At 46.6% G+C, this 20,813-nt stretch overlaps 1 protein-coding gene across 1 annotated transcript in view; it reads right to left on the bottom strand.

Moving 5' to 3' along the window:
* LOC141145617 (NACHT, LRR and PYD domains-containing protein 1a-like) overlaps window positions 1–20,813 on the bottom strand; it is a 361,842-nt gene that overhangs the window by 92,872 nt on the left and 248,157 nt on the right. Inside the window, exon 8 of the mRNA XM_073632446.1 lies at window positions 3,785–3,949. Coding sequence (XP_073488547.1) covers window positions 3,785–3,949 — 165 coding nt within the window. The remainder of the gene's footprint in view (window positions 1–3,784; window positions 3,950–20,813) is intronic.

The following is a 20,813-nucleotide window of genomic DNA, read 5'->3' as shown; positions in this document are numbered from 1 at the left end:
ATTTGTGGTTCACATACTTTATATTGCAATACATGTCCAAGCTGGCCAACTGCATCAAAGTGATCCTTCTCTGGCCAGTCCCAACTCCACTCTGCAAAATACCTATTTGATTAGAACAAGGGTTTCCAAACCCCGGCCAATGGGCCACATCCGGCCAGCTTGTGCCTTTTCCCTGGCCCGCGGCTCATCCAGACTCATAGCATTGCCGATCTGCTGCCTTTAAAAGCAGCAGATCGGCAATATGACTGTAGGTCCCGCAAACAAAGCCGCTCCCCCACACCCTCCCATGCTGTGCTAAGGATTGGCTGCTGGGACCGCCTGACCTAGCAACCAACGACATCAGCGCGGCACCTCCCAGCATCCCACCCGCTGTTTATATTAGAGATCCTTCCACGTGTGTAGCAGCGGGCGGGAGTCAGGAGGTGCAGGAGAGCTGCTCGAGGCAAATGGCAAATGTACATGTACAAGAGACTCTGCTGGGGATGCAGATACTGGGAAGTCTGCTGATGGGGACAATGATGATTTGGACACTCTGCTGGGAACACTGATCCTGGGGACACTGATGATTTGAACACTGCTGGGGACACCGATGCTGGGGACATTGCTGATGGGACACTGATCCTGGGGACACTGATGGGGAGACTGCTGATGGGAACACTGATTTGGACACTCTGCTGTGGACACTGATGCTGGGGATACTGATGATTTGAACACTGCTGGGGACACTGATGCTGGGGACATTGCTGATGGGGACACTGATCCTGGGGACACTGATGATTCAGACACTGCTGGGGACACTGATGATGAGGACACTGATCCTGGGGAGAATGATGCTGTGGACACTAATCCTGGGGAGACTGCTGATGGGGAGACTACTGGGGACACTGATGATGGGGAGACTGCTGACAGGGACAATGAGGATTTGGACACTCTGCTGGGAACACTGATACTGGGGAGACTGATGATGGGGACATTGATCCTAGGGACACTGATGATTTGAACACTGCTGAGTACACTGATGCTGGGGACATTGCTGATGGGGACACTCTGCTGGGGACACTGATGATTTAGACACTGCTGGGGACACTGATCCTGGGGACACTGATGATTTGAACACTGCTGGGTACACTGATGCTGGGGACATTGCTGAGGGGGACACTGATCCTGGGGACACTGATGCTGGGGACACTGATGATGAAGACACTGATCCTGGGCGACACTGATGATGGGGAGACTGCTGGGAACACTGTTGATGGGGAGGCTGCTGGGGACACTGACAAAGAAGGGACTCTGATGGATGGAGGACACAGATATGGGGGACACTGGTTTTGGGGAGACTCTGATGGGGGACACAGAGGTGCAGGAAGGCTCTAATGGGGACACAGATGTGTGGAAGGGTCTGGTGGGGACACAGACATGTTTAAAGGCTCTGATGGGGGGCACAGATGTGCGGGAATGCTCTGATGGGACACAATGTGCAAGGAGACTCTGACGGGGACACAGACATGTGGAAAAGCTCTGAGGGAGACACAGACATGCTGAAAGGCTATGATGAAATGATTTAAATTTTATTCATTTATTTGCCCGCGAATATTTGTAAAATCTACAATGTGGCCCTCGGTCTAAAAAGTTTGGAGGCCCCTGGATTAGAGCATACTTTAGTGGACATAGATCCAATATGGCAAGCAAATGCATAATATTTTTATTCATCTGTTAATGTCTTCTGTAAAAAAAAAAAAAAAATAGTAATTCCAACTTCTGAATTGTAAGGAACCCATTCCAGTTTATTTTTCACAATTTTCAGATAATTAGGTGTTAGAGGGGGCCACAGACTGTGAAAGTCTAAAAGACCGGACAAGACATGGGGTGACTCCCCAGTTGTCAAAGCAGGATATTTGCCTGGAATGGCAGCTGGCTCAGCCTTAGAGTATGCTGCTGAGAGCCTGAGTCAACCCCTCCCACCCCCTCCACAGCCCAGCGCTCCAGTGAGTGCTGGAGGGGCAGAACAGAGAGCCACTGACTGACAGTCATGGCTCTCTGCTCAGAGTGGAGGGAAAGAACTGAGCAATCAGTGGTGTTTGATTGCTCAGTTCTTGGGGTAGAGCGAGCGGGGACAGCTGCAGCTGGGATTGGTGCAGCAGCCATCTAGGTGAGCAGTGGCGGCTGGTGGGAATTTTTTTTGGAGGGGGGGTGGTGGGTGCACTGTTTGCCATCCCCCCCGGTCGGTTGGTGCACTTACCTCAACCACAGGCAGCTTCCCTGGGTCTCCTCTGCAGGCATCACAAGCGGACATCTTCTTCCCCTGCTCGACGGCTTCCGTCTCCCCCCTCCTCCTCGGCGGCCAATCAGAACGCTTCTCTTTTCAGCCAATCTGGACACCTGTGCTTCCTGATTGGCGGAGAGGCGATTCAGTGTTAGAACAGCGAATATTTGTTCGCTATTCTAACACACTTGGGTGGGCTCCGGGGGCAATGCTCTAAGTCAGACAATCCCTATTTTGAAGCCTATTAGAGCCTCTGGCTCTAATCAGGTGCTTAAAACAAAACCCCCGCCGATTTATTTTATTTGCCCGGTGTCCTGAAAGGGGCCGGATGCATGAATAGGGGGTGGCAGCGGCGATGGAAAGAGGGAGGTGATGCCTGTGCACCCTTAATGGATGGGCCGTCCCTGTAGGTGAGTTTGATTTTTTGTTTTGTTTTACTGCATTCCTGAACTTTTGTTTCAAACTTTAATTGTGCTGCAGATCAAGTGCATGGAGGGGGGGGGGAGGGGAGATTATGTAGGGCTTCTAGGCACCGGCAGGTCTGTTAATGTAGATGTAAACACTTAGGCTCAGTTCACATAAAAATTGGATGTGTTTTGAACCAGATCTGATTCGTACAACATGTGAACCAGACCGGCTTTTAATGGAGCCAGTTCACATATGTGTGGGCTGGTTATGGTGTGAATTAAAAAAGGGTCCTGTGTGTTTTTCAGTCAGTTCAGGTGTGATTTAAGTGTCAAATTCGCACCTGAATTGCACTTGAACTGCTGAATGGAAACTTCACCGGCACAGAAACAGGACCCGCATATATGTGAACCGAGCCTTACTGAATGTAATGTAGGTAGCAAAGTGCTGTGCATCTTGGAGAATTTGGGGGTGGGGAGAAGGTTTTTACCTTTTTTATACTTTGTTTCTGTGTCAGTACCTACAAGCCCTACACTGACATACATTACACATTTTTTTGTTATTATGTACAATCATTTCTATGAAAACCCAATTTTATTAAATGCTTAAAGCAGTTGTAAAGGCAAAAGGTTTTTTATCTTAATGCATTCTATGCATTAAGATAAAAAACCTTCTGTGTGTAGCAGCCGCCCCAGCACCCCCCTAATACTTACATAAGCCCCCTCTCTGTCCAGCGATGTCCACAAATCCTTCGGCTGTCTGGGACTTTCCCGCCTGATTGGCTAAGACACAGCAGCAGTGCCATTGGCTCCCACGGCTGTCAAAGTCATTTTGCCAATAAGTGGAGGGAGGGGGGCGGGGTCAAACTGCAGCTCCGTGTCTGAAAGGACACACAGAGCTGCAGCTCGGCTCGGGTGCCCCCATAGCAGGCTGCTTGCTGTGGGGCACTCAATAGGAGGGAGGGGCCAGGAGCAGCAAAAAGGGACCTGAGAAGAGGAGGATTGGGGCTGCTCTGTGCAAAACCAACTACACAGAGCAGATAAGTATAACATGTTTGTTATTTAAAAAAAAACTGAAAAAAACAATGAGACATTAAGCACTTTGACAAATACTGACCTGACCTCCTTTAAGCTGGTTGATGTCAGTATAAGGTCCTCAATGTATCCAATGCTGGCATCAGTAAAGCGATTATCCCTCAGATCCAGCACTGTCAGAGATGTACAATTACTCAGCGACACCAGGAATGGGGTGTATTCATCAGTCAGCCCCACATCCTGTAGTCTACGATAGACAAATATGAATTGTTAGTGCTTCAAATTTAAAAAACAACATAGAACCACACATTGTTTACTATTATTAACCCTTTCATGACTAAGTCTATTTTTGACATTTGGTGTTTACAAGTTAAAATCCGTATTTTTTGCTAGAAAATTACTTAGAGCCCCCAAACATTATATATATTTTTTTAGCAGAGAATCTAGAGAATAAAATGGTGATTGTTGCAATATTTTTTATCACACGGTATTTGTGCAGAGGTGTTTTAAACGCAACTTTTTGGGAAAAAGACACTTTCATGAATTTAAAAAAAAAAATCAAACAGTAAAGTTAGCCCAATTTTTTTGTATAATGTGAAAGATGATGTTATGCCGAGTAAATAGATACCAAACATGTCACACTTTATAATTTCACGCACTCGTGGAATGGCGACAAACTAGGGTACCTAAAAATCTCCATAGGCGACGCTTTAAATTTTTTTACGGTTACCAGGTTAGAGTTACAGAGGAGGTCTAGTGCTGGAATTATTGCTCTCGCTCTGACAATCCTGGTGATACCTCACATGTGTGATTTGAACACCGTTTACATATGCGGGCGCGACTTCCGTATGCGTTTTATTTGCTGCGCGAGCTCGCGGGGACGGGGGCGCTTTAAACATTTTTTTTTTCTTCTTATTTATTTTAGTTATTTTTATATTTAGAAATTGTGGTTTTTTTTAAACAAAATTTTTGATCACTTTTATTGCTGTCACAAGGAATGTAAACATCCCTTGTGACAGTAATAGGTATTGACAGGTACTCTTTATGGAGGGATCGGGGGTCCCTGATCCCTCCTTTGCACTTCACAGTATTCAGATCACCAAAAATGGCGATTCTGAATACTGTATACTTTTTTAAAACCGGCGCCATTGGCAGCCAAGTAAACGGGAAGTGACGTCATGATGCCATTTCCGAGTTTACAATTAGAAGGCGGGAACAAAGCTGCTCATGGCTTCGTTCCAGACTGTCAGCAGCCGCCGGAGGCGGCTGATTGGTGATCAGGCCTCCCGGTGGAACAGGAGGCCCGGTAAGAGCGGCGGCGGGAGGGGGGGACATCGCCTCCCGCTCTTCCGGTATAACAGCTGAGCGGCTTTTAGCCGCATCGGTTGTTATACATGGATAGGCGATCGCCCGCTCTACAAAACGGTACTGGGATGATGCCTGCAGCTGCAGGCATCATCCCGGTATAACCCCCGAAAGCCGAGTACGCACATCTGCGTACGCTCGGCGGGAAGGGATTAATAATGCACCTGTACATTTAGGCAATGTTGGTTACAATGTACAAATCTATTTGTGTGAAAAAAAATTATACAAATGTCAATTGTGTACAGCGTTGCATGCGTAATTGTCATTCAAAATGTGACAGCGCTGAAAATTGGTCTGGGCAGGAGTTTAATTGCCCAGTAAGCAAGTGGTTAAGGTAGGGTCAAACATTTAAAATAGTTACAGTACATTTGTACATGAGAGTGGAACACAATAGGATCTGCACTTTAGAGGGGTAGCCACACCCATAGATCCATGCCTATTAACCCTATCCGACCAGGCCACTTTTAATCGCCAAACCTATTTCCACCAGAAAAGTCATATGTGTGTAGTACCCTCTACCATAGGTAGGTGGTGACCTGCTGAGTATGGGGTGTTTTGGGTGTTAGCTGCCAGTGCAGGTAAATTTAAGCAGGCCTATGCTGCAAGCTAGGCCTGCTTGTTTTGATCTGGGGGAAGGGCGTGGTTAGTGTAGTAGTAGGTGACTGACATGTGCTCCAGCTCTTGGGCGCCTCCCCTGCTTTCAGTGAGAATGTTCTGGAAGAGGGGCAGGGCTGAGAGTTGGAGTGGCATGGAGTACATGTGAGGAGCCCTGACCAATCCCCAACTAGGATTGGCAGGGGGCAGGCCTCCTATAAATTCCCTCAGTCAGCCTGCTGGGGGAGGAGTTGTCGGCTAGGTGAACTGAAGGATGGAGTGCTAGACTGTCGTGCTGGAGGAACACTCCTATCTGGGGGGGTGTGGATCCGGTAGAGGAGCTTGGGAGCCTCTCCTTACACGGTCATGGAGAGGTGTCCTTAAACAGGAGTTGGAAAGGAATTTGGTCCGCATGTCCGGGTAAATCCTTCAGGAAGGACTCAGGGCAGGAGTCGGTGAGTGAAGCACAGTGGAGATCTGGAAGAGGCATGTCAGGGGAGCTGGGTGCAGAGCCAGAGGGAAAGACTGTGGAGAGTTGTGCCAAATCGTTGCAGTAAAGTAGCAAGTATTAGGTAGGATATCGGTAAATGACAGTTGGACAAAGAACTCTGGTATGGGAGATTTTATTCCATCTTTCTGGCCAGAAAGCTCCTGACCCGACTCGTGTCTACACGTCAAGAGTGTCAGATACAGTGAATACAGTGAAGATATATATTTTCAGCATATTGCGTCACAAGCGAACAGGCGGTACACTTCTGTTTTAACAGACATTCTAACCTTTTAAAAATCAACCTATGCATCCTAAAACCAGACAAGTTCCGCAAAACCATATATATTTTTAGCCTTATACAAAACTCGTTTCTCTGCAGTATGCTATTGCGGTTCCTTCATCTGTCTTAAATGATGTCAGCAAGCAAGCTTTTTGCACAGAAAGAGGAATGTAGCAAATTCCTGTGATGGGGAAGTCACAATTAGCTTCAATCATGAAATACAAGAAATATGTTTCTTAGCTGAAATTCTAAATCAGTCTTACTACACACATAACTATGGCCATATAAACTGACCCCCGTTCCTACTTCATTCCCCCCTTTGATCATAATCATAGCGATTAATATGAGCGAGATTAAGCATCACTAGATACATACAGTTTTGTTTTTTTTTTCTTTTCTATGATGACCTCACTAGCAGGCACAAAACATTCTTCTACCGAGATTATTCCCCATTGTCGGCTCCAGCCGGGTCTCTTATAACTTATAACTTAACTTATAAAACACTGGGATAGTGACCCTTGGCCCATGGTAACAATAATGCCCCGTACACACGGTCGGACTTTGTTCGGACATTCCGACAACAAAATCCTAGGATTTTTTCCGACGGATGTTGGCTCAAACTTGTTTTGCCTACACACGGTCACACAAAGTTGTCGGAATTTCCGATCGACAACCACGCGGTCACGTACACCACGTACGACGAGACTAGAAAAGGCCGGTTCAGAACCAAGCGCGGCACCCTTTGGGCTCCTTTTGCTAATCTCGTGTTAGTAAAAGTTTGGTGAGAGACGATTCGCGCTTTTCAGACTCGTGGCTTTCAGATCGTTTTCTGCCGTTCAGTTTGTGCTTGTGGGTTTGTATCTGCTCTTCAGTGCGTGCAGCAAGTTCCGCGTGACTTTAAGTAGTCATTGTATTCTTGTTCGTTCGTTACTGGTTTTCAGGTCGCTCTTCACAGGCCTTGCTGTTCTTCAGTGCGTTCTGTTACTTCGTTCTGAGCAGCCGACCGTTTTCTAGCCATGTTTCGTATGCGTACTCCTCGTAGAGTTCGTGCTGTGCGGGGGCTTGGTGTTGGGGTCCTGACCTTGACACAAGTCCGGTCCATGAACAGGGTGGGGAGGAGTTCATGGACCAAGAATTGGTTGCTTCAGCGTGACCAGTTTTGTCATATGCCTTTGCTCCGTGAGATCCGTGAGAATAATCCTGATGATTTCAGGAACTTTCTCAGGATGACGGACCCCGTGTTTCACAGTTTGTTGGCTTCGCTGACCCCCTATATCAGCAGGCAGGATACCTGCATGAGGCAAGCCATCACTCCGGAGCAGAGGTTGGTCGCTACCCTGCGGTACTTGGCCACAGGGAGAAGTCTGCAGGACCTCAAGTTCTCGACAGGCATCTCCCCCCAGGCTCTTCTTTGTGGACATTTACTGCTTGTGTTTGTTTGAGCTGACCCTGACAGAAATGTGTGGAGTCCAGAAAATGGCGTGATTGTGTAACCTTATACAAAGCACTGTTGGCTGTTATTTACTAAATGCAAAGACACTTTTCACTACAAGTGCACTTGCAACTGCACTGAAACTGCACTTGTAGTGCAAAGAGGATTTGCCCTTAGGAAATAACCCCCATTTTCTCATAAAACAACAATTACATCACCCCAAAAGTGTTGTAGCGTTGAGACAATAATCCACACATTCTTGATGAACAATCTTTTTAATACCAGCACAATCACATGTGCATTTACCAAAGGTTTTTCTGACAAACCGACATGTTTGTTGTATAACAATTTTTGTGGTGTCGTTATCCAAAATCAAAATGTGCATTTTATAGAAAACAGGCCTGTGTAAAACCCACAAGAAAGACACAAATCTTGATCTTACAAAGTTCACATTTGGTAGAACCTGAAGGCAATATCAGACATGAGTATTTAGGAACTGTGTTTGATATTGCGTTCAGATGGGGGGAAATCACCCCAGGAAAAGCCAAATTTGGAAGATGCACACAAATTTCACAATGTCAACATGTGCTACCTGCCATCACGGGGGATCAAGGGACGTGTTTTGGGGGAGAAAGCCCTTCCTCACCGCTACTTTATTATTGAGGAAGGGGTTGCACCCCCAAAACGCGTCCATTGATCTCCCGTGATGGCAGATAGCACATGTTGACACACTGTGTGCATCCTCCAAATTTGGCTTTGGGAAAAATCACAAAAACATTTTGCACATTGTAGCACACAAAAGAAGAAAGTGATTTGGAGGGGTTTTAAACTCGCCCCAAAACATCAATGATGTTTTTATATTTTGGAATAACATCATTGATGTTTTGCTTGATGTTTTCCAATTGTAAATTACACCCCATGATCTCCCCGATCAGGATCTGGGCACTTTCGGATGTGAAAGGATCTTCATCCACAACCTCACGATCACCTAAAAAGAGAGGAACCCCAAAATAAATTAGGTTTCCAAAAAAATGCCGCCATCCATCTCTTATCTGAGCCTGTGGTTGCAGACACTCACCTGTTGTGGTGACTAGTTCCACCACGTCTTCTTCCTCCTGCTCATCTTGTGTTGGGGGGATTTCCCCTTCTTCCAGAGGGGGGGGGGGCTCTGGTCTCCTCGGATGAGGGGTGTCCTCCGAGTCTTTTCTCCCCTATGTAAAACAAAAATGGTATACTTAGCACACAGATATTTAATGTCAGAACTATAAAGATGAAACATTGTTTGGAAGTGGGGTACAATGATCTATTTTAGCAGAGTTCCAAGATGTAGCTTTTTTAGTGTCCTTTGTCAAGCTGCAATACTTTACCTGTTTAGTACAAGCTTCACAGATGGAGACCCCCCTATAGTATACACTGGAGCACCTGTGTGGCCCCCCTAATAAAAATGGTGTTCTGGGGTCCCACACTAGTGCTCCAGTGTGCAGATGTGAAAACAGCTGCTCAGTGTCCTCTCCTTACACACAATCTAGTTTGCATTTCATTCTAGTAACAAAGCCATCTACACAACCCAATTCTTTGAAGACAAGTATAGGGCGTCAAAATGGTGGCCAAATGCATATGGCCTAAACAATGGTATTTTATTGTCCGAAATAACAATGTGTGATCCGAACGAATAATGTGCCCATGAACATGAAAGTTGCCATTTTAAACTGTACAACAGTTCCTAAAAGCACATGGAGCAGCACGAACGTAATAAACATAAAGAACAATAGGAACACAGCACAACTACTTACTTTTTTGCAGCACTCTCCGGATCTTTCTGTACTGCTCATGTTCTCGTAATTTGAGGTCCGACCACCGCTTGCTGAGCTGATCTTTCGATCGTCGTACCCCGAATTTCCGGTGCAGACTCCTGACCACTTTCGCCATGATCTTGGCCTTTCGGACATTGGGGTTGGGGTAAGGCCCATACTTTCCATCATAGTCGGCCTTCTTCAGGATGTCCACCATCTCCAACATCTCCCCAAAGGACATATTTGAGTCCTTTAATCTCCTTCTGGATCGGGACGTTTCAGGCTCCGGCCTTTCCTCCTCCTCCTCCTCGTTGCTGTAATTAGCACGATCCTGCTGTCTATCCGCCATGTGCTCTTCCTCCACTGTGCCGAACGAAAAGGGGCGGGGAATAGACTAGAAAGAACGTCAGGGGCGGGCGGAGTTATACGCATGCGCAGTGTGTATAAATCGTAACGCGCGTGTCTTACATACGATCTGTGAGCGGAGGAAGGAGCATCGGAGACGCCGATCGTGCTAACGAAGGTAGGATCGAAACTTGGGCCTATACTGCTTCGAAATGGAAGCCTATATTGTAACAAGATTAGGGGAGTTTGGCCTGACATTAGGGTTTGTCTTGTGTTGTGTCTTGCAGAGAAAATGGATGGGTTCAATGACCACAATTTCCTGCCCCTGTTTATTGACAAGTACAGGGAGCTGCCCTGTCTGTGGCAGGTCAGACACCCCCACTATAACCACAAACAGAAGAGGCAGGCAGCGCTGGAGAAACTGCTGGAGTTGGTGAAGCCGGTGGTCCCCACAGCAACCATCCCTTATTTAAAAGCAAAAATTGGTGGCCTGAGGAGCACATATCTGAGGGAGCGCAAGAAGGTCACAGATTCCCAGAGGTCCGGAGCTGCAGCAGATGACGTTTATGTCCCCAGACTGTGGTACTATGAGAGACTGCGATTTCTGTCAGACCACACTGAAGTCAGGGAATCCCTCTCTACTCTTCCTTCCACGCTTCCTTCCATACCAGCTGAGGCTTCCGATGTCCAACCTGGGCCTTCCAGCCAGGAAGAAGTGGAGGAGCCCAGATGGAGTCAGGTATAGCATTCTTCTCCAGATTTCTGGGCAATAAATAAATGATGTTTACTAGATGTTATTATTGATCACTAATTGCTGATTTCATAAAGTGTTTTACATATCAATAGACAGTAGTGGGCACCCAAAATTGGGACAAGAATGCAAAATGCTGGGCTCAGAATGATAGTCTGTTATATTTGTTAACATTCAATTTGCAGCAGTCAGGAGGTGAAAATTGTGTGTGATTGATGTAAAAAATACTAAAACTATGTCCCTTTTTCATACACAGGAAGACCTCAGCCAGGAGGAGGCTGTGGAATGTGGCAGTCAGGAGGAGGCGGGGATTAGTGTCAGCCAGGAGGAGGCGAGGCTAAGTGTCAGCCAAGAGAAGCCTGGGACAAGTCGCAGCCTGACTGAGTCTCAGGTTCCTCCCCTCTGCCTGCCATACAAAAGGGCCAGGAAGGCCACTCCCAGTCCTGTGCAGGATTCCGCATACAGGCTGATCCAGGAGGCTTCGGCGTCCCTCAGAGCCTTCCCCAGTCCTGAAGAGGCCTTTGCCTGCATGGCTGCCACCAAATTGCAAGGCATGCAGGAGGGCCAACGCAAGATCTCTGAGGACCCGATTTATAAAGTCCTACGTAAGGGGGAGAGTGGGGAACTGACACACAAGACGGATGTCATTGAGATCGACGATCCTCCTCCTCCTCCTCCTCCTGCTGTCACAACTCCACCACCACAGCCAAAGCCCGGAAGGAAGCGTGGAAGGAAGACCTGAGAGTGATTGCCCTGGGTTCAGTCTGGTCTGACAAAAGCTGCAGTCTCTCGTATGACCACAGCCTGGGGACACAGATGTCATCTGCTGCTTTCCGGATCTCTGGGACTTCTGGACCAGACTGCACTCCCTTAGATAAGGACTCCTCAGGCCACCAATTTTGCTTTTAAATAATTGATGTCTGCCCTGGGGGTCCAAGGCTTCGCCAATTTCTGCAGTTTCTCCAGCATTGCCTCCCTCTTTGTTTATAGTTGTGACCCCTTAATAAAAATTTTTTCGGTAAATTCTACTCTCCTGTGTGTGTTTTCATCCAAAAAGGACAGTTTGTTGGTGACGATTCAGGTACATTTCTAAAAACATAAAATGTGAAATTAACAAGGGACAACAACACCAAACAATCTCCTACAGATTAAATAGAACAACATATTAGTGGTGTTGTGGGAACTTGTCACAAAAAACACATAAACATTTTCGGGAGTACAAATCAAAATCACCAAAAAAAACAATTAAAAAAGAGAAACACAAAAAAAGAATCTACATTAAAGTCAAAAAAAAAAAAAAAAAATGTTGTCAGATGTGAGAAATCAAAATATATTGAGGGAATCCCGATAAATAGTAACAAAAGAAGTTTGTGAGAAGTGTGTGTGAATATGAGCATCAAAACTACTTAATTCTTGTCACATTATAAAGAAGAAGAGAGTGCGCTGTATTAAACCATTTTTAACATTGCAGCGTGTATCCATTGCGAACGCTAAGTTTACCAGAACGAGCTGTCCCGTGTCGGAATTTCTTCTGAGCATGCGTGGCACTTTGTGCGTCGGAACAGGCCACACACGGTCGGAATTGACGCGATCGGATTTTGTTGTCGGAAAATTTTATCTCCTGCTGTCCAACTTTGTGTGTCGGAAAATCCGATGGAAAATGTCCGATGGAGCCCACACACGGTCGGAATTTCCGACAACACGCTCCGATCGGACATTGTCCATCGGAAAATCCGACCGTGTGTACGGGGCATAAGAATGCAAAAAGAGTAAAAATATTAGCACTCCATACACTATAGGGAGAATCAGAAAATAATTAAAACTTGTCTCTGCAATACTTGAGTTGGTGATCAGGGTATGGTTTACCAGCTTACCGGTGGAGCTAAAGCTCCGAATGGTTAGCCAAGTTTTATAGGGTGCATAAGTAGGGTTATAACAGTTTATCTGATTTTCAACTGAGCACATTGAATAGGTAGTCCCATTATGTAAGCAAGTACCAGTCTCTGTGCCCTTGCATTGATAATGAGAGTGCCACAGTAACATCTTGGTAGCTATGGATCCTACTCTGGTGGTCTTTATACAAGGGTCACATGAATTACCCTCCCCCTTTTTAGCTCGGCCAGTATCACTGCTATAGCTTTCAGTTATAAAGATTTTAGTAAACATTACACCGATGAATATCCTCAGGCTTCAGCTTGTGCGTAGACCAACCTGTGTCAGGGGTGTGGTTGGAGCAGAGCTTAGTAGATATCCTTTATCTTCCGCCGTGCGTTGAGCCAGCAGCTTCCAGGAGTGTGTTGGCCGCAGGGCTGCAGTCTGTCTATCTTCTGCCGTGCGTAAATTCAGCAGCTTCCAGGGGTGTGCTGAACACAGGGCTGGAGTTCTTCCTTCTGATTTCTCTGGTCAATCTCAGTCTCAAAGGATCTTGGGGATCTATTGTACTGTGCCAGGAGTCTGTGAGGTAAGCAGCTCATTTTACCCTGGAGTGGTGTATTTAGGGTGTCACCTCAGCTACTTTAATGGCTGTTGGGGTAGATAGCAGAACAGTGTAAGGACCTCTCCAATTTGGCCCTAGTGGGGTTAAGTTCCACTCCTTTACCCACACTGTATCTCCTGGTTTAAAGGGGTGTACTGGGTTCGACAAGCTTATGGGAAGTTTCTCTTCAACCCATTTTCCTATTTCTCGTTTACTCTCCCCAAGTCTCTGTATCAGTTCACGGTTAACTACCCCTCCTATCTGATGCAAGTCTCCTCTTATCCCTCTAATGATGGGTGGGGGCCTACCATACATAGGGTGACCACATTTCCAAACTGCCATTCAGGGACACCCCCCCCCCCCCCGCGCCGCCCAAAAAGGATGGTTTTTGATACTTTTTTTTGCCAATTTTTGGGAAAAAAAAGCAAACAGTGGTAACCAGTTTAGACAGGTGGTATGCAATGTGCACCTGCCTTAACTAAGTCACTTAGTGACAACGGCGTACTTTGTACATCACTTACTCTGGCAAGTTCACTGCATCAAAGTTATGATTGAGATTGCTATAAACATAGCTGCCTGTGCATTGTTCAGTATTTTGTGATTACGCCCTGCACACAATCACTGGCTACCTAAAACAGGTCTTACATTTCAAATATGTTAGACATCTCTTAAGAAATAGAAAAAACAAACAGAACAAGTTGCAATAAATTTAACAGATTATTTTTATTGTTTTCTCAACGAGCAAGAACTTAACTAGGTATAAACTAGTAACCAGCCATATATAATAAACCACAAAATCCACTTTTTTCTTAAATAACAGATATATATATTACTATAAATATATTCTTGAAAATATAAAAATTAACAAAACAGTCAATTGGAAATATAACTTTGCTGAAATATTAATGCTGTGTCTAATTCAGCTCACATGGCAATATGACCATAATCAAATCCTTCAGACCACATGACACCAGCTGAGTACCTTTTGTTTTCAACACTGATGTCTAAAAGTGTATTTTTTGTCACTTCTTGCACATTGCAAGAGTTTTTTATTTTGTTTTACAAAGCTAAAAAAAGATTGACAACCCATGTCAAAATTGATTTTCACCTGAAGTTCAGATTTTATTAGATCAATGCTGCATCTATTTCTTGTGTCAGACCAGCACATTCCCATCATGCTGAAGACCCTTTCAACTGCTGCATTTGAGCATGGGATGCTAACAACAAATGACACCACTTTCAAGAGGTTTGGCAGTTTGTCAGGTCCAGCCTTCGTAAATATTGTTGACCATTTAACATCGGTGTTGAGATCATCATCCGCTTCAGTACCGGTAGAAACCTTTTGATAGTGTGGACAAACGCAAGCAAATTCTTCGTAAAGGTCATCTATTGAAACAGAGTCTAAATTCAGAGCTTCAACAGATGCCACCAGGTTATCAAACGTAAGGTTCTCCTTCAAATTCAGACATTGAATTTTAGACAAATAGTTTTTGTCTGAAAAATCAAACCACTGTTCTAAATACTGAACAGCTTTTTGATAAAATTTTAGGAATTCTGATTCTATTTTTTTTGCTTGCAGGTGAGGTAATTTTTTTAAAGCTTTCCCAACTAGATATCCAAAAAAATGGTCTGTCTGTCTTTGTATTAGTTTGCCTTTGACTGATGTCATGATCTCATATACATCAACTGCAATCAAGTCATTTCGCTCCAGTTTTAATATGGCTGTCTGAAAAATAGGCAAGCAGTTGTGTAAAAACTGGAGATATAACTCAGGAACTGATGGTGGGTCCAGTTCTGTGGTCTCACTATCTTCATCCACAATAAATTGCCATATTACTTTAGGTGTTTCATCCTCACCAATACTTTGGAAGTAAGCTTTTACAGCTGGCCAATTTTTTAAAACTCTCTCGATTGCTGGATAAAGAGACAGCCATCTTGTTGGGACATGGCGAAGAAGTTCTGACCACTCAAGGTCAACAAAGTCAAACATTTCTTTTAGTGTGGAAACTCTCTTGGCTGATATTGAAAAATAATTATATAATTTCAAAATTAGACTTTCCATGTCACAATTTAAGACATCTGAAGCCTTTTTAGCTGTATTGTGAAGTATGTGAGCTGGGCAGCCAGCTGGCAATATCCGATGATTTACAGCATGAAGCTTCTGGTACACACCATTATGCTTACCAAAGTTCACACTTGCATTGTCAGCAGAATATGCAGACATCATATCCACAGATAGGCCATTTGTTTTAATTACATTTAAAATTTGCTCAGAAATTGCAGCAGCACTTTCCTCACCTTCATAAAAATCCAGCAAGCTTGTTACCACTCCTTTGGAGGGCTTAAAGTAACGCAGAACTAAGGGGAAAAGTTTGGTGTGCCCATGGTTAGATGCATCCGATCCAACACTAAAATAAGCATAGCTGTTTTTCAAATTTTTAACTACCATTTCCACACTGTAAGGAGCCAGCACGTTTGTTACAATGGCTTCAGCTTTGGTACGACCACATGACATCCTAGTGGCTTTAGCAGAATCCTGAAATATAACAGGAAGTAGTTTCATGGTGCAGTCCAAAGATCTATATGAATGACTGTGGCACACGGAATGGTAAACCATTGAAATTTCAGCTGCTATAATTTCGTCTTGCATTGCCATATCCTTAGAGGGAATCATGAATTTGGAAAGCATCCCACTTTGTTTTGCAGCCCGATCAGCATTTTTGTGACTTTCGCTAGATATGTGGATTTTGATATCACCTTCACCACCATGACCAATTCCAAACTCGCGCCTACACAGAGTACAATATGCTCTATGATAGTTACCGGTCACTGCTGTAATGCATGTATAAGTTGTTTTCCATAAGTCTCGAAAACGGCACAATCGCTTTATCTTCTTTGATTTAGAGGTCGAAGGCCCCTGTTCATCCCCGCTGCTATCCATCTTAGTACCAGTTGCACGATGTGTGAATGATCCTATAGTGATGATCCAAACACATTGACTGATGTATAAAATGGACAAGCCAACTTGTAATACAAAGTATTTACCAACACGCCACAGAGCTCCACAGCAATAAAACTCAGAGTCTACAAGCTAGTGTTTCACTGAAAATTAATCACATCTGATGTACTGATGGCCTCTCTCATTTCTTGAGACACTAATGGCCCATAAAGAAAATTGGGCGAACATTTTTGTCCAAGGAACGATCGTACAATTTTCTAAAAGTGTGTACACAACTTTTGACAGCCGATTCCGAACGAAAATTTCCGAAGGGAAAAACGCCAACATTTTTCTTGTATGGGAACAGAATGTACCATTTTCGTATGATTTTCGTACGAGAAATAGCAGATACGAAAGACTGCGCATGATCAGAAACAACAAATAACAAAAAAGCCTTTGTCATATGCAAATTTTCGTGCATTATTTCTATCCTCAGTTCCGACTTGATGTGAAACATTGAGGAAAACCTGCCGATTGTTTGTCTGAATTTCTCATAGTGTGTACAGGTTAACAAGCCAGATACAAATACCCCCCAAATTATTACTTTTTGGAAAGTAGACATTCCAAGGTATTTACTAAGAGGCATGGTGAGTTTTTTCAAGTTGTCATATTTTACCACAATTCTTTGCAAAATGAAGATTTTTAGTTTTCACAAAATTGTCATATTCACAGGTTATTTCTCTAACACAGCATATGCATACTTGCAACTACACCCCAAAATATATTCTGCTGCTAATAAGTGAGTTTTCAGGGATCTCCTAAAGGTAGATAGGGTAGGGGCTGATCGGATATACCGGGGCAGGGAGTTCCAGAGGATGGGAGAGGCTCTGGAGAAGTCCTGAAGGTGAGCATGGAAGGAGGTAACAAGGGAGCTAGAGAGCAGTAGGCGATATCTGCAGATGAGGTTGGTGATGTAGATGGGGGCGATGTTGTGATTGGCCTTGTATGTCGTGGTTAGTATTTAGAATTTTATACGGTGGGGTAGGGAAAGACAGTGAAGGGATTGGCAGAGAGGGGCCAGCAGTCACGGATCGATTAGTGAGGTGCATTAGTCTAGCAGCAGCATTCATAATAGACTGAAGGGGGATATCCTGCGTAAGGGTAGGCCATTAAGAAGAGAGTTGCAGTTATCGAGGCGGGAAATAATCAAGGAGTGAATAAGTTGCTTTGTGGTGTCATTAGTCAAGAAGGGTCTAATTTTGGAGAGGTTTCTGAGGTTAAGGCGGCAGGATTTAGCCAGCGATTGGATGTGGGGGCTGAAGGAGAGATCAAAGTCAAGGATTACACTCAGCACCCTGACATGTGTGGAGGGACCAATGGTTGTGCTGTTTATCTTAATGGTAAAATCATGGGGGGGGGGACCGGGATGGAGGAAATGTAACAAGCTCCGTTTTAGAAAGACTGAGTTTGAGAAAGTGGGGTGACATCCATACCGATATGTCATTCAGTAAGTTTAGGATCCGTGAGGAGATCGAGGGGGTGAGTTGAGGAGTGGACAGATAGATCTGGGTGGGGGGGGGACAGCAGGATGGAGGGGGACACGGAGGAAGAATGGAGGGGGACAGCAGGACGGAGGGGGACAGCAGCAGAACGGTAGGGGACACGGAGGAAGAATGGAGGGGGAGAGCAGGACAGAGGGGGACAGCAGCAGAACGGAGGGGGACACGGAGGAAGAATGGAGGGGGAGAGCAGTTTTAAATTTACAAATACTGTACTGGTGACCCCACAATAGGGATAAAACTTTTTCGCAGAAGAGAGTTTAATAAGACTCGTGGCCACTCATTACAATTAGAAGAAAAGAGGTTTAACCTTAAACTACGTAGAGGGTTCTTTACTGTAAGAGCGGCAAGGATGTGGAATTCCCTTCCACAGGCGATGGTCTCAGCGGGGTGCATTGATAGCTTCAAGAAACTATTAGATAATCACCTGGATGACCGCAACATACAGGGATATATAATGTAATACTGACACATAATCACACACATAGGTTGGACTTGATGGACTTGTGTCTATTTTCAACCTCACCTACTATGTAACTATGCATGTAACTATGTAACTATGTAGCAGGACAAAGGGGGACAGCAGCAAAACGGAGGGGGACAGCAGAATGGAGGGGGACAGCAGCAGAATGGAGGGGGACACGGAGGAAGAACGGAGGGGGACAGCAGCAGAACGGAGGGGGACACGGAGGAAGAACGGAGGGGGACACAGAGGAAGAACGGAGGGGGACACAGAGGAAGAACGGAGGGGGACACAGAGGAAGAACGGAGGGGGACACAGAGGAAGAACGGAGGGGGACACAGAGGAAGAACGGAGGGGGACACAGAGGAAGAACGGAGGGGGACACAGAGGAAGAACGGAGGGGGACACAGAGGAAGAACGGAGGGGGACACAGAGGAAGAACAGAGGGGGACACGGAGGAAGAACAGAGGGGGACACGGAGGAAGAACAGAGGGGGACACGGAGGAAGAACAGAGGGGGACACGGAGGAAGAACAGAGGGGGACACGGAGGGGGACAGCAGCAGAATGGAGGGGGACACAGAAGAAGAACGGAGGGGGACACAGAAGAAGAACGGAGGGGGACACAGAAGAAGAACGGAGGGGGACACAGAGGAAGAACGGAGGGGGACACAGAGGAAGAACGGAGGGGGACACAGAGGAAGAACGGAAGAAAGGAGGGGGACACAGAAGAAGAACGGAGGGGGACACAGAGGAAGAACGGAGGGGGACACAGAAGAAGAACGGAGGGGGACACAGAGGAAGAACGGAGGGGGACACAGAGGAAGAACGGAAGAAAGGAGGGGGACACAGAAGAAGAACGGAGGGGGACACAGAGGAAGAATGGAGGGGGACACAGAGGATGAACGGAGGGGGACACAGAGGAAGAACGGAAGAACGGAGGGGGACACAGAGGAAGAACAGAGGGGGACACGAAGGGGGACAGCAGCAGAACGGAGGGGGACACAGAAGAAGAACGGAGGAGGACACAGAAGAAGAACGGAGGGGGACACAGAGGAAGAATGGAGGGGGACAGCAGCAGAACGGAGGGGGACACGGAGGAAGAACGGAGGGGGACACAGAGGAAGAACGGAGGGGGACACAGAGGAAGAACAGAGGGAGACACAGAGGAAGAACAGAGGGGGACACAGAGGAAGAACAGAGGGGGACACAGAGGAAGAACAGAGGGGGACACAGAGCAAGAACAGAGGGGGACACGAAGGGGGACAGCAGCAGAACGGAGGGGGACACAGAAGCAGAACGGAGGGGGACACAGAAGAAGAACGGAGGGGGACACAGAGGAAGAACGGAGGGGGACACAGAGGAAGAACGGAGGGGGACAGCAGCAGAACGGAGGGGGACATGGAGGAAGAACGGAGGGGGACACAGAGGAAGAACGGAGGGGGACACAGAGGAAGAACGGAGGGGGACACAGAGGAAGAACGGAGGGGGACACAGAGGAAGAACGGAGGGGGACACAGAGGAAGAACGGAGGGGGACAGCAGCAGAACAGAGGGGGACACGGAGGAAGAACAGAGGGGGACACGGAGGAAGAAAGGAGGGGGACAGCAGCAGAATGGAGGGGGACACAGAAGAAGAACGGAGGGGGACACAGAAGAAGAACGGAGGGGGACACAGAGGAAGAACGGAGGGGAACACAGAGGAAGAACGGAGGGGGACACAGAGGAAGAACGGAGGGGGACACAGAAGAATAACGGAGGGGGACAGCAGCAGAACGGAGGGGGACACGGAGGAAGAACAGAGGGGGACACAGAGGAAGAACAGAGGGGGACACAGAGGAAGAACGGAGGGGGACACAGAAGAAGAATGGAGGGGGACACAGAGGAAGAACGGAGGGGAACACAGAGGAAGAACGGAAGGGGACACAGAGGAAGAACGGAGGGGGACACAGAGGAAGAACGGAGGGGGACAGCAGCAGAATGGAGGGGGACACAGAGGAAGAACAGAGGGGGACACGGAGGAAGAAAGGAGGGGGACACAGAGGAAGAAAGGAGGGGGACACAGAGGAAGAATGGAGGGGGACACAGAGGAAGAATGGAGGGGGACACAGAGGAAGAACGGAGGGGGACAGCAGCAGAATGGAGGGGGACATGGAGGAAGAACAGAGGGGGACACGGAGGAAGAAAGGAGGGGGACACAGAGGAAGAACAGAGGGGGACACAGAGGAAGAATGGAGGGGGACACAGAGGAAGAATGGAGGGGGACACAGAGGAAGAATGGAGGGGGACACAGAGGAAGAACGGAGGGGGACACAGGAAGAACGGAGGGGGACACAGGAAGAACGGAGGGGGACACAGAGGAAGAACGGATTGGGACACAGAGGAAGAACGGATTGGGACACAGAGGAAGAATGGAGGGGGACACAGAGGAAGAACGGAGGGGGACACAGAGGAAGAACGGAGGGGGACACAGAGGAAGAACGGAGGGGGACACAGAGGAAGAACGGAGGGGGACAGCAGCAGAATGGAGGGGGACACGGAGGAAGAACAGAGGGGGACACGGAGGAAGAAAGGAGGGGGACACAGAGGAAGAATGGAGGGGGACACAGAGGAAGAAAGGAGGGGGAC

This window comes from Aquarana catesbeiana, linkage group LG05 (genome assembly GCF_042186555.1).
Source record: "Aquarana catesbeiana isolate 2022-GZ linkage group LG05, ASM4218655v1, whole genome shotgun sequence".
NCBI classification, from domain to species: Eukaryota; Metazoa; Chordata; class Amphibia; order Anura; family Ranidae; genus Aquarana; species Aquarana catesbeiana.
Note: the sequence above shows the minus strand (reverse complement) of the source record. Positions and strands in the feature narration are given on the sequence as shown.